At 37.3% G+C, this 14,502-nt stretch overlaps 1 protein-coding gene across 1 annotated transcript in view; it reads right to left on the bottom strand.

Moving 5' to 3' along the window:
- Window positions 1–14,502, bottom strand: part of GPCPD1 (glycerophosphocholine phosphodiesterase 1) — a 61,617-nt gene that overhangs the window by 8,546 nt on the left and 38,569 nt on the right. The window contains exons 9-17 of the mRNA XM_081096802.1: window positions 12,395–12,557; window positions 11,944–12,076; window positions 10,883–10,937; window positions 10,160–10,252; window positions 7,385–7,462; window positions 6,432–6,471; window positions 5,110–5,171; window positions 1,949–2,014; window positions 549–685 (exon numbers count right to left, since the gene is read on the bottom strand). Of these exons, the coding sequence (XP_080952928.1) occupies window positions 549–685; window positions 1,949–2,014; window positions 5,110–5,171; window positions 6,432–6,471; window positions 7,385–7,462; window positions 10,160–10,252; window positions 10,883–10,937; window positions 11,944–12,076; window positions 12,395–12,557 (827 nt within the window). The remainder of the gene's footprint in view (window positions 1–548; window positions 686–1,948; window positions 2,015–5,109; window positions 5,172–6,431; window positions 6,472–7,384; window positions 7,463–10,159; window positions 10,253–10,882; window positions 10,938–11,943; window positions 12,077–12,394; window positions 12,558–14,502) is intronic.

Here is a 14,502-nt window from a genome sequence, read left to right as displayed (position 1 = left end):
AAAAAAAATTTAATTTTTCTATACAAGACCTAAAATATTCTCAGAAATGGGCAACAAGAAAGCCTTTAAGGGCCCTGACTGGTTTGGCTCAGTGGATAGAGCATTGGCCTGCAGAATGAAGGGTCCCAGGTTCAATTCCAGTCAAGGGCATGTACCTTGGTTATAGGCACATCCCCAATAGGGGCTGTGCAGGGGGCAGCTGATCGATGTTTCTCTCATCAGTGTTTCTAACTCTCTATCCCTCTCCCTTCCTCTCTGTAAAAAAATCAATAAAAAAAGAAAGCCTTTAAGGGCTTATAATTTGCTAAGGAAGATGTTACATGCAATACAGGGTATGATGCATTAGGACCCAGTGGGTATGGAGTTTACAGGAGTGAAGGGCATCCCAGCAGGTAGTCCTGAAGGGAAGTGAGAATATATATAACTTTTCTGAGAGGATAAATCAAGGGTAAAGTCTGAGCACTTCCCCACCTCCAACCATAATCTTTGTACACTAAGTCCTAACTACAGTAAGAGAGTATACGAGGAAAAAAATGACTATTACTCACATTGTGCAAATATCTGCATCAAATGAAGAAAACACTATTCTTCTCTTTCCAGAGTTTTCTAAGACAGTTTTTAAAATGATATCCAAAAACAGATTCATGTCAAAATATGTTGATAAGTTACCATCCCACATTCCATCCTATGTAGAAGAAGCAAATAGGAAAACAAAAGCCATTAACTACTCTGGAATCACAGTGCTAGGAAAAAAATCTTGAGAACACCTAGTCCAACTCTTAGTTTACAGATGAGAAAAGCAAAGGCCTGAAAAATGAAATGACGTGCCCATGAACACATTGCTACTTAGCGACAGTGCAGCTGTCATAATTCAGGTATAGAGACGCTTATATGCAAAGCAATTATACCATTAATAGACTTTTGTTTTAATGAGATAAATAAAAACTAAAACTGGAAATTTGCAATCTACTGTGACTTTTTAAATAGTTTTATATATTCTTCATAAACTTTGTTAACTCACTGCAAACAACAACAAAACCTGGTAAATATGAATTACTAGTTAAATTTCTCATTCTTTGGATCTTAGGCCTATCAAGTACCCTCATCTGATACATTCAATAGCTGTTCTCCTCGACCAGAATATAGGTTCCAGGAAGGCAAGGCTTTATTCTTTCACTACTTGATCCCAGCACTTAGAAAATACCTGGCCTTTAACAGCTTTTCAATATGTAATTATTGAACAAAACAATGACTAAATCTGTGAGTGATTTAAAACACATTTGTAAAAATTTATTTTCCTGGTTAATTATTACTAGCTACTAGCACTTAATAGAAAACTGCTTAGGACATTATTATGTGTTTAGATGGGGAAGATAAAATAAAAACTAATCAAAGTTATAGAGTTCTGACTGTCCAGTGTTCTTATTGTTCACCTATGAGCATACCCAGAAACCACCCATATAAATGTGCACGAGACACATGAACATGGAAATTTCTACTATAATACATTCATTACTACTTTTAAGTAGCCACAAATTAGTATAAGTATATACAATATGCTTTATTGCCTGGCCAGTGTGGTTTAGTGATTGAGCATCAACCCATGAATGAGATCATCATGGTTCAGTTCCCAGTCATGGCACAAGCTCCAGTAAGGGGTGTACAGGAGGCAGCCGATCAGTGATTCTCATCATTAATATTTCTATTTAAAAAAAACAATTTTTTCTATTTATCTCTCCCTTCCTCTCTCTGAAATCAATAAAAACATTTAAAAATAAATAAATAAAATATGCTTTATTTAAAAGGTCTAAAGGCACTGTGCTTACTGGAAGACACCACAGTAAGTTTTCAGTTTCACTTACTCCATATTAAAGCAAAAAGATAAGAGTGAATGTATTTAAAACACAGAGGAAAAGGGAAAGACGAGAATACACAAAGAATTACTTACCCTTTGTTGGCAGATCCACTTTATTTCTATGTTATACCCTACATCTTCTGGCAAAGACTCTAAAACCTAGAGTTTTGTTTGTTGGTGGTGAATTTTGTTTTATTTTTGGTGAAATGAATGGTAGAATAAGGGGGAAAGAGAAAAACAAAATTATTAAAAAAAGCAATCTGTAAGAAAATATATTGCTAGTAAGAGTAAAATGCTTTCAGCATTAAATCACTAGCTTTTCTTATACTCAACTGACAATCTCATTAATTAAATTAAGAGTCAAAAGAAATTAAACAGCAAAAGCAACAGTCCTAGGTACTATCTGCGATAACTGATCACTACTACCACAAAGATGGATCCCTAACCTGAAATTCTTCTCAGCGTTACTACTGGATATCCAAAGTGAACCGCAATGAACTTATGCGACCTCAAGGATTTAAGAAGACATTTGTTGTGTTTTCTGAATTTTATTCAAGTATATCAATATACTAATACTAAGTCATGGTTATATGAAAAACTATGTTTCCTAACTTTTTTGAAGGTGGTGATGCTTAACAATATCATGCTGGTAACCCCCTGAAAAGATGTTATCTCCAAATGAAAGATTATGCCAAGGTTCATTAATAAGGTTATGAGTATATAAATGAACAAATAATATGGTGTCAACTTATTTAAACTAAGTTATCTAGACATTTTGCAATAACACCATTTTGGCATCATAAGTAGAAAATAAAATTGAAATTATAAAGCCAGGCTATTATACTACAAAAAGCTGACTTGATTAGTCTTCAAACATGAAGGCCGGGCAAATACAGAAACATGTACAAGGCAAAATGAATTTGAAACAGACTGTGTTTTTAAATTCAATTTATTTCAAAAGTTTAGAAATCATTTAACATAGATAATACGTATGATGTTTGATTTTATAACAGCAAATAAAGCACACTAAAAAGACAATGTAATAGTAAGAACATAGCTTGGTAGCCTGGTGACCTGGGATCTAGCCCTGGGTCTAGACCAGTGATGGCGAACCTATGACACGCATGTCAGAGGTGACACGCGAACTCATTTTTTTTTGGTTTTCTTTGTTAAATGGCATTTAAATATATAAAATAAATATCAAAAATATAAATCTTTGTTTTACTATGGTTGCAAATATCAAAAAATTTCTATATGTGGCACGGCACCAGAGTTAAGCTAGGGTTTTTCAAAATGCTGACATGCCGAGCTCAAAAGGTTCACTATCACTAGTCTATACTAACTAGCTGAAAAGTACAGTACCTAAAACAAGTTGTACTCAATTTTGTGTGGGGCTTTTGTCTTTCCCCCTGATATCTTGAACAATATTTATTTTACATACCGTCACTATTTTTAAAAATATATTTTTATTGATTTCAGAGAGAAAAGGAGAGGGAGAGATAGAAACATCCATGATGAGAGAGAATCATTTATTGGCTGCCTCCTGCACACCCCCCACTGGGGATCAAGCCTGCAACCCGGGCATGTGCCCTTGACCAGAATCCAACCCAGGACCCTTCAGTCCACAGGCCAACCCTCTATCCATTGAGCCAAACCAGCTAGGGCACCTGTCACCTTTTTACTGGACCAACACAAAATTAAAAAATAAGAACAATAGTATATACTAGTATATTAATAGTTCTGAGATTGTTAAACATCAAATTTGCAGAAAGATCCTTCTTTAGCCCTAGCTAGTTTGGCTCAGTGGATAGAGGGTGGGACTGCAGACTGAAAGGTCTCTCCTAGGTTCGATTCTGGTCAGGGGCACATGCCTGGGTTGTGGGCTCGATTCCCAGTTGGGAGCGTGCAGTAGGCAGCCAATCAATGATTCTCTCTCATCATTGATGTTTCTCTCTCTCTTCCCCTCTCCCTTCCTCTCTGAAATCAATAAAAAATATATTGTTTTTTTTAAAAAGATCCTTTTTTATACTGAGAAGACTGTATTTGGCCTTTTTGGGGCTTTGAAATTTCTCTGTGATTCAATTATTGTGATGTCAAAGTGAGTGAATAAATGTGTGTGTTGAACTTATTTGACTAAGCAAATATTGTCAAACCTTTCACAAACAATTTTTTTAAAAACTTTTTTCCACTCTATGAAGTCACAAGTTTAGGAATCATGAGATTTCTAAGAACTAAATGATTTCGGAATTTTGGAATAGAAAGAATGACTTTACTTAGCTGGGCTTCAGAAATATCTGAAAAATTATTCAAATCATGCTTTAAATGCACTAAGACAAAAATAATAAATGCACCAATAAGACTGTGTCCATTTGAGGATTTCTCTTGTAGCATCCTTTCTGTAGGGTGAATAATTGTGATAAATTGAAATGACCTATTTTTGCCTTAAGAAATCTATAGGTGACATCACCAAGAAAAGATAATGGAGAAGAGTAGAAGTTAGGAAATGGAGCCAGTAGAATAAAAAGCAGACTTAGCATAGCTAAGGAGAGGGTCTGGTGTCCATATAGGCTTGCCCGATTCTGTCAGATAGATTCCTGTATAAATTGTCTAGTTTCAAAATATTCATGCTAGTTTTTCTTATACTTTTCCAGAATAAATTCTTTAAATTTGTGTCTCATTTTATGTAATGAGGGTCCTTATTTTCTTTGGAGGATCTAATTTCTCTCCAAAATGTTAAGGAACAGTTAAATGCCTTTCTTATAATCACATCTCCCCCAACTCCTTGTTCCCTGCCCTCTCCTTCCTTTTTATATACAGAAATATGTGAATTTCCTATTCTTATCAAATTAACCAATTGAGGTGGGAATTTGTATTAAGCAGGTAAATTACTATCTTTTTTTAAAGTAGCATAGGTACGCCACATAAGAATATATCTTCTCTATAAAACATCAATGATGACAAGTTTATATTAATACTAGAGGCCTGATGCACAAAAATCGTGCAAGAGTAGGCCCTCGCAGCCCCGGCTGCCTTGCAGCCTCGATCCCCCCTCCTCCCCAGTTGTTCCGGGAAGTCATCTGGAAGATTGTTCTGGAAGGTTGTTCTAGCCGTCCAGTCTAATTAGCATGTTAGCTCTTTATTATATTGGATTGCCTTTGATACAACCATATTAGTACCCATTTAAGAGAATAAAGTTATTCAGATATAACAGAATTAATGAGATAGCCTTGCCCTAGTTTTCCTAAGGAACTTACCATCTTAAGAGAAGGAAATGGCTGATTATCAGATAAAGAATTTTCTTCTTCAACCACAGATTCTGAAAAATTTAAATTATAAAAACTCAGTAGATTAAAAAAAATACCATTTTATCACTAAGATCTCTTTCTAAATTTGTAGGCAAAAAAAGACATGCTAAAGTAATTATGAAATCCTTTCATATGCAGTGTTTGAAGGCTCTTATATTTATTATTTGTAACCATTAAACCCCTGATTTTTAAAATAAGCATCCTTTTTGAAGACTAGTATGCAACATTTAACAGAAACACCATAGTTTGTGGTCCTAACAATGATTATTTTCTCATAAAAGTTGTAATACTTCTTTTAAAAAAGGTATTCACAAGAGTGTTTTGTTATTTCTTAATGGAATTAAGAGCTATGTCATCTTGCTAAGACTATCTGAAATATCAAAATCCTCTCAGAAGTTAGAAATTAAGAGAATCTATAGCCACTAATGTACTTTGGTTACCATTACATTTAATCTAAAATAGATTCCATCTTGAGACACAGAAGAATTTTTTCCAAGACAGAAAAAATTAATATCAAGCTTTTCTTTAAAAAAAAAAGACCGCTTGGTGTGGCTGAGTGGTTGAGTGTCGACCTATAAACCAAGAGGTCATGGTTTGAATCCTGGTGAGGGCATTTGCCCAGATTGCAGGCTTGATTCCCAGTGTGGGGCGTTTAGGAGGCACCCAATCAATGATTCTCTCTCATCGTAAATGTTTCTATCTCTCTCCCTTCCTCTCTGAAATCACTAGCTCGAAATACATAAAAACATTTTCCTCACCCTACAGAGGTTTACAGTCTAGTTGAAGAGACAGGGCATATATAAAAATAAAGGGTAACAACAAAGGATACACTAAGCCTCAAATGAATGGCATAGACTATTATGTCCCATGGGAGGAGAAAGTAAAGTGGAATTACAAAGAGATTTTGTAGGCAGAATAAGCTTTGAGGAACCTGAGGCAAGTAAACTGCCCAAGGTCACAATTGGTAAATATTAGGTAGAGGTGCCTTCATTTTCCTGGCTTCTATCCTTGCTATAGTCTTATCATTTTGTAATGTGAAGAATGTTGGAAATACTGAAAGGTACAAAATGATAAAGACCTCTGATCATCTATACAATGACATATATGCACTTGAAGATTAATATATGTAAAGCTTTCATGTTTATAAAATTACTTTTGGATAGCCCTGTATTATATTCATTAAATGACCAACAGTGTGTCAAAATGGATAAGGAAATATTGTATATATGCTAACTATGAAATGAAAACAGTGTTTCCATATTTGTACATACCTTTTAGATCTTTAGATTTTAGTGCAGTCACATGAGTAAGCTAGAAAACACACACAAAATGCAATCATTAGAAAAAGCCTTAGTTTATGAAGAACTTTAACTTGAAGAGCTAGTAAGTTAGAGAAAACTATAAAATGTAGAATTATAAAAATGTATATATATATATATATATATATATATACACAAACACACACACACACACACATACATACACACACACACATACACATAAGATCATAATCAAATACCCAAGTAGGGAAGAAGAATATAAAGATTCTTAAGTTAGGAAACTTATACTCAATCAACCATTTCTTTAGGTATCCAATGGGAATAGAAAGGGGGATCATATAAGATTACATGGAATAACAAAATATACAAAGATCTTAGCGACATAAGTATAAAGCCAATAATAGCATAAAAGGCCAATTGTAGTGAGTTATATAAAGAAAGGCTAAAGTAGAACAGAGGCAACCTAAAATTATGGATGAGAAGGGCTGACAAAGACTTATAGCCTAGCCCCGTGGTCAGCAAACTGCGGCTCGCGAGCCACATGCGGCTCTTTGGCCCCTTGAGTGTGGCTCTTCCTAAGCCTTAGGAGTACCCTAATTAAGTTAATAACAATGTACCTACCTATATAGTTTAAGTTTAAAAAATTTAGCTCTCAAAAGAAATTTCAATCGTTGTACTGTTGATATTTGGCTCTGTTGACTAATGAGTTTGCCGACCATTGGCCTAGCCCCTTGACATATGCAAAAACCAAGGGGGTTCATGAAAACAGAGAAGACAGATAGATCGGCACAAACCCATTCTTCCTAATAGAACAGAAAACCAAAGCATATACTCTATGCATGCTGACTATATTATCTCCATGTGCAGAGAACATTACCATATACAGACAGGTACAAATACTCTTAAAATAAAAAATTATTTACATTTTATGCTATTATTACTACCTTTAACAACTGGAGTTGGTCAAATGTTAATTCCTTTACTGGAATTTCAAATAATTCAACCGGATCAGCCTCAAATTTCTAAATAGAAAAGAAAAAGAAATATAGGCCTCAAATTATTACTGAATGTTTACCCCAGGCAGGACTAATATCTTAATTTACTGAATGACAAGAACAATTATTTGATGACTACAGTGAGCCCATGTAGAGGAGCCCTTCTTATCTAACACTACACCTCAGCTCTTAAATTCTGGTTTTTGGTTTTAATGTAAGTGGCAGTTCCTGGAAGAAAGAAAACAGATGGGAGCAGGTTATGGCACTGGAGACACACTGAAAACAAAGCCAGAGGTTCAGTGATTACCTCTATTTCCTGTCATCCTGTATATATTTTATTCGCCATATATCTATGCCACATGACTAGGCAATCAACATGCAAGTACTATGTAAGAATTAATTTCTGTTAATAAGCTTTTAACCTTTTCTAAACCTTTTAAACTTAAGTTTGGTTAAGAATAGCTGCAGAAATCAATTGTTATTAAAAATGTTATCCTATCTAATAATAGACAAACATGGTAATTGACCATACCTTCGCTACACCTCCCATTGGCTAATCAGCGAGATATGCAAATTAACCGCCAACAAAGATGGCTGTTAATTTGCATACGTAGGCACAAAGTGACAGAGCAAAGACTGAAGGCGGCTCCGGCAAGAGCAGCGAAGGCTTGAAGGCGGCTCCGGCCAGAGCAGCGAAGACTGAAGGCGGCTCCGGCCGGAGCCAAGGCCTGGGTCCCGGGTGCTAGAGGAAAACCAGTGCCGGCAGCCAGGGGAAGGGAAGGCCTATTGCACGAATCTCTTCGTGCAACAGGCCTCTAGTTAACTATAAGTAATACTTAACAGGAACTCTATTATAAATGCTTTCCCCTTGAGCAAATCTGTTTTATTAGACTTTAATATCTTATCAAATGGCCCACTGTTTAGGCACCTTTATCTTAATAAAAGTTAATGTACCACAGATAAACCATCAATCCAACAAATACAGGGCTGGACAAAAGTAGGTTTACAGTTGTAATACAAATAAATAATAATACATAGTAAAAGAATAAACTGTTTTGGGTACTCAAACTCACAACTATAAAACTACGTTTGCACACCCCTATACATTAAAATTTATTACTTTTATACTCATTTATATACATATGGTATGAGTTTGTATATGCATACAGTTTTCTGTGAGAATACATATTATTAAGAGTAAGGGAATGTGGCCAAGGGAAAGGCAAATTTTTATTCAAAATCTTATGAACTATTGCTTTTATTGAAAAATACCAGCTTAAAAATTAAAACTAAAAATATACACAATTCATTACTCTCATTCCCCAATTAACTCATCCAGATTCAAATTAAGAGCGAAACAAAGAAACTAGATTCATTAACCGCCTTCTTGGTTATGCATTAGTTTCCCCACAGCAAAAACAACCTGCTCCATTTCTATTATGTTATCCTACTTCTGTCATCTAACAGGTGCATCTCCTTCCCTCCCTCTCCTAATGTTTCACAGAAACAGAAAGGTCCTATTCTATACATCATAGTAATCCCAAATCAAGTGACTGATTAGAATCCACTAGCAGGCCGAGCCAGGTGCCTTGTCATCTACTTACATAACATGCAGGGTCTGGTGCAGTGTTACATATGTAAGCAAACCAGCCTTAACTTCAAACCAACTCAGTGGAAAATAATACTTAAAACCATTTAAAAAAAAAAAAAGTTTTAAAGAAAATGCTAAATAAACCCCAGTAGTATAAGTCCCTATGAAATCACTTGGTTAATTTGTATACTGAAGTTTAGGCAGTTGTGATATATAATTACCACAATTCTGTTTGCACAACAATTATAATTTTTAAGAAATTATATGCATTTTCAAATCTTTATCATGTCCTCCTCTCCACTCTCAAAAGTGTCAGGCTTACCTTATCTTTGGCCCACATAACTGTACCTCTTGCCTCTATTCTCCGTCCTCTTTAAATTCCCCCTTATATCAGATATCAAATTATTAATCTGGAAGTTTAGTTCTGAACATTTCCCTTCTTGGCTCAAAACCCCTTCACAGAGGCCTCCACTATCTGGCTCCAAAGCACTTCTAATTGTAGTTTTCATTGTGGTCCTTCCCATTTCAGCCAAATCATGCTAGCCTATTAATTTGAGAAAGACCTTGAAGAAAAAGAAGGGAGCCTAGAAAACAAACACGCTGGTAGCTTCCTCTCCTGCCTCAATATAGAGACAATGGCAGACTGGTAAAGAAATCACCTAAAATGTTCTTTTGTTAGATAACTAGAGGCCCGGTGCATGAATTCGTGCACAGGTGGGGTCCAGCCGACCTGCCCCAATGGGGGTCAATCAGGCTGGGCCGGTAAGGGAGGGGCCGCAGGAGGTTGGCTGTCGGCCTGGGGGAAGAAGGGTCCCTTTGCGGGAAATTGGCCGGGGGGAGGGGCTGCAGGAGGTTGGGGGAGGGCAACTGGGGCCCCAATCAGGCTGTAGTGTGCATCATAGCAACTGGTCATTCTGCGTTCTGGTTGCTTGGCTTTTATATATATAGATATAAAAAAGCCAATTCAGCAATATAAAGAACCTACTCTTGGAGATTAATATTCCTGTCTCTCAATGTTGTAGGAGCTTGAGAGAGACAGGGATTGACAGTAACTCACCAAGAAAATTAATTGTCCAACTCTATTTAATAAATACTTATCTATATATCTTATAAATAAAAGAATTTCAACATACCTTTTTCATAGTCAAACAACAGGTAAGGTCATGATACACCACAGGCACAAAATCTTTTGAAAGATGTACATCAAATTCCACAAAGGCTGCACCCTGACAGAAATAAAGGAAACAAGTATTTTAAAAAATATTATCGAGCTCACAATACATATAAAACTATAAGGACATAAAAAATCTACTGTTCACTATAAAATCATAGACTTGTACAAAAATAAACAAACAACAAAAAACTTTCACATGAATTTAATGCTACAGTTTAAGCTTTATCCTAAAAAGTAATTTCTTCTCTTAAAACCATTATAAGTATTTTCCTTTTTCAATAGCACAGCAATTGTTTCCTGGAACCAAAATAGGAAAGGAAAGGTCTTAATGAAATCCTCTCTCAAAAAGCAGACCCCTGCAAGTTCTCTGCAGGGATCTTCATGTGTGTGTGCCTTGAACAGGGATCGAAACCACAACCTTGGCTTCTTGGGAAGAAGCTCTAACCAACTGAGCTACCTGGCCAGGGCTAATTCCATTGTTTTCATCTCAGTCTGCACCATGAATCTAAATACAAATGTCTACAGATGCTTCACTGTAGAAACATGTTCAGAAGAAGCATAAATACTCCCCCTTTTAACCTATTCATGCAGACTGGAGATTTCCCAGACCCACATTTATCTACTTTTCTACCTTTGAACCGCAACAGTTCAAAGTTGTTTGAAGAAAGAGAGGTTCACTTACATGACTAGCAGCATTTCTTAAAGAAGCAATAGTATTTTCTTGAACTTTAGCAAGCCTAAAAGAGAATACATAGAAATATAGTTATCATACATTATAGAGAAGATTAAGAAAACAAATATAATAAAGAAGCCAGCTATATACTCAACAATGGAAACAGTCCTTATTCTCTACTTTGCGATTAATTTTGCCATCCCCAAAGTAAGACTGTGATCATCACTTGGTTGGTGTGTACATTTATTCCATAAATTATAAGTGTTTACAAGCATATCCTATGTCAACCCAACTTCCCCAAGTGAGGTGACCAATTAAGGAAAAGAACCCTTGCAATGGCAGGAAGTAGTAGAGACACAGAAACTTGCTCCTTGTGATGAAGCCTCAGATGACTTAATACTGGCAGACAGGGGCAATGGGAAAAGGCTGACACACCAACAGGGTGGAAGTATGAAAAGTATATTGAGAACAGGTGAGGAAACAGACCAAGAGAGGGCAACATGCCAAAAGTCAGGACCACAATACAGACACACTGATGTCATCTGGCTGACTCATTCGGCATTAAGCTTTTCCCCTAGCTTTCTAGTTTGTTTGTTTGTTTGTTAATTTAATAAAGTATAGTTGGTATACAATATTACATTAGTTTCAGATATACAACAGTGATTATATTTATGTCTTGTGATAGGATCACCACAATTAGTTATTATGATATTATTGACTCTTATTCCCTGTCCTGTACACATCCTCCAGGCTTATTCATTTTATAACTGGAAGTTTGTGCCTGTTATCATCCTTCACTTTTTTCATCCTTTCCCTCACTCTCTTCCCCTGTGGGGGCTGCCTTTCTTACCATCAATCATCAATTCAGTAACATATTAAAAAAACACTTAACCAGAATCTTAGAAGAGAGTTAGTCTCTAGTTAATCTTAACTGGGAATCCCAATCACAAATTAAATTTAAATTCCAGGGTAAAAATAAAAGAATCATTTGACCTTTGGTCAGTCAAATTAATTTAACATTATCAAGTTTGAGCTACCAAATGCTAACACTGCTCAAATATGCAACCTACTTAGCAGTTGTTGTAGAATTCCCCGCACCTCGATGTCCAACATCCAATGGTGTTCTTGGCTTCCAATACTTGGAAAATGAAGATTTCATGTCACAACTGTATCCCGGTAATGGCTTAATAATTATATAGTCAACTTTTGTAGGGAAAAAAAGGGGTGGGACAAAAATAAAGACAATTAAAAAGGCCATGATGAGCTCAATTACATTTAAATACCACTCAAACTAGCTTTATCAATCTCTATCAAATAGGAAAGAAATCAACAAGTCAAAACTGATTCAAAGTAAAGCTTCCAGAAAATTCAACAGATATATCCTGTTGTTATATTAATGTTCTAAGACAAAACATTAATTTAATCTTTAACATTTTCAAAAGTCCAATTTGAAACTAATAAAAATTTTAACTTAACCTCTGCTACTTTGTAAAGGGCCACCCTGCTTTGTAAAGGGCTTACCTCTTACTTTGCCTATTGTTTGTCTGGAATTTCTGCTCATGATAGGAAGAGTGAGGACTCCAGCACTTTTCCCACTCTCATCAATGGTAGATGATAAGAGGCATGCTGTACCCACATGTCCAGGAAGAGTATCACCCTGAACTACATGTTCACCGAGATCTTCCTGAAAAAATGAGGTTTAAAATAATCTGAATTCTTATACTTTAATATTTTCCATTTAAATATCAAAACACTCTATGGAGGAGGATCAATAAGAAATACAATCAAATTTATATCCATGTAATTCTTAGAGCATTTTTGGTAGTAAACAATACTTTTTTTTGATATATAATATTTTAAGACTTTATGCCAGTGGTTCTCAACCTTCCTAATGCTGCAACCCTTTAATACAGTTCATGTTGTGGTGACCCCCAACCATAAAATTATTTTTGTTGCTATTTCATAACTGTAATTTTGCTACTATTATGAATTGCAATGTAAATATCTGATAATGCAGGATGTATTTTCATTGTTCGCGACCCACAGGTTGAAAACCGCATAAAGTTTATGCGTTACTTTATTAATCATTAACTCTGCTAATTTGCACTTCTGATCCTCTAATATGTATTAGGTGAATGGGAAGCACTAATTAAAAGTTACTACGTAGCACTAGCTGGTTTTGCTCAGTGGATAGAGTCTCGCACTGTGGACCAAAGAGTCCCAGCTTCAATTCCAGTCAAGGGCACATACCTCATTTGCAGGCTCTTACCCAGCCTGTGCCCTGGTCAGGGCACATGCAGGAGGCAACCAATCGATGTGTTTCTCTCACATTGATATTTCTCTTTCTTTCCCTCTCTCTTCCACTCTCTCTGAAAATCAATGGAAAAATATCCTGGGTGAGGATTGAAAAAAAAAGTTACTAAGTATTTTTATATTCAAAGACTAAGGTATACTGCCCTAGCCGATTTGGCTCAGTGGATAGAGCGTTGGTCTGAGGACTGAAGGGTCCCGGGTTAAATTCCAGTCAAGGACACATGCCTGGGTTGCGGACTCAATCCCTAGTAGGGGCGTGCAGGAGGCAGCCAATCAATGATTCTCTTTCATCATTGATGATTCTATCTCTTCCTCTCCCTCTCTAAAATCAACAAAATATATCCTATATAATAAAGAGCTCATATGCTAATTACACCGGACTGCTTCCAGATGACCTTCCAGATAAAGCCGGGGCTATGAGAGCTGAGGCATCCTGGGTTAGGAGTTGTGATTAGGGGCGATCAGACAAGTGGTTAGGGGTGATCAGGTAGGCAGGCAGAGGGGTTAGGGGTGATCAGGCAGAGGCAGTTAGGGGTGATCAGGCAGGCAGGTGAGTGGTTAGGGACGATGAGGCAGGCAGATGAGTGGTTAGGAGTCAGAAGTCCCAGACTGTGAGAGGGATGTCCGACTGCCAATTTAGGCCTGATCCCGCAGGAATCCCACAGGGCCTAAACTGGCAGCTGGACATCCCCTGAGGGGTCCCAGATTGCGAGAGAGTTCAGACTGGGCCGAGGGACCCTCCTCCCCCTCCTACCCCCGTGCATGAATTTCTTGCACCAGGCTTCTAGTCCTATATAATAAAAGGGTAATATGCAAATAGACCAAATGGCAGAACAACCAACCAACCAATCAAAGCAATATGCTAATGATACACTAAGGCTGCTCAACTGCTCACTATGACGTGCACTGACCACCAGGGGGCAGAGAGTCAACTGGTCGACCCATTGCTATGACGTGCACTGACCACCAGGGGGCAGATGTTCCAACTGGTAGGTTAGCTTGCTGCTGAGGTCTGGCCGATTGGTATTGAGCGAGATGGGCCGGACCTGCCCTGGAGCCCTTCCACGGTCCCTCCCCAGCCCGACTGTGGACCGGTGGGGTCCCTCAGTCTGGCCTGCACCCTCTCACAATCCAGGACCCCTTGGGGGATGTTGGAGAGCCGGTCTCAGCCTGATCCCACAGTCCACTCCCCTTGGGGGGTGCCAGACACAGGGCTCATGGCTGACAAGCACTGCTGTGGCAGCATGAGCCTCTCCCAATGAGGACTGATTGGGCATGAGCCCGTGGCAGGCATAGCAGGTCCAGAATGACTGGGA

Source organism: Myotis nattereri (assembly GCF_964212035.1).
Source record: "Myotis nattereri genome assembly, chromosome: 8".
NCBI lineage: Eukaryota > Metazoa > Chordata > Mammalia > Chiroptera > Vespertilionidae > Myotis > Myotis nattereri.
Note: the sequence above shows the minus strand (reverse complement) of the source record. Positions and strands in the feature narration are given on the sequence as shown.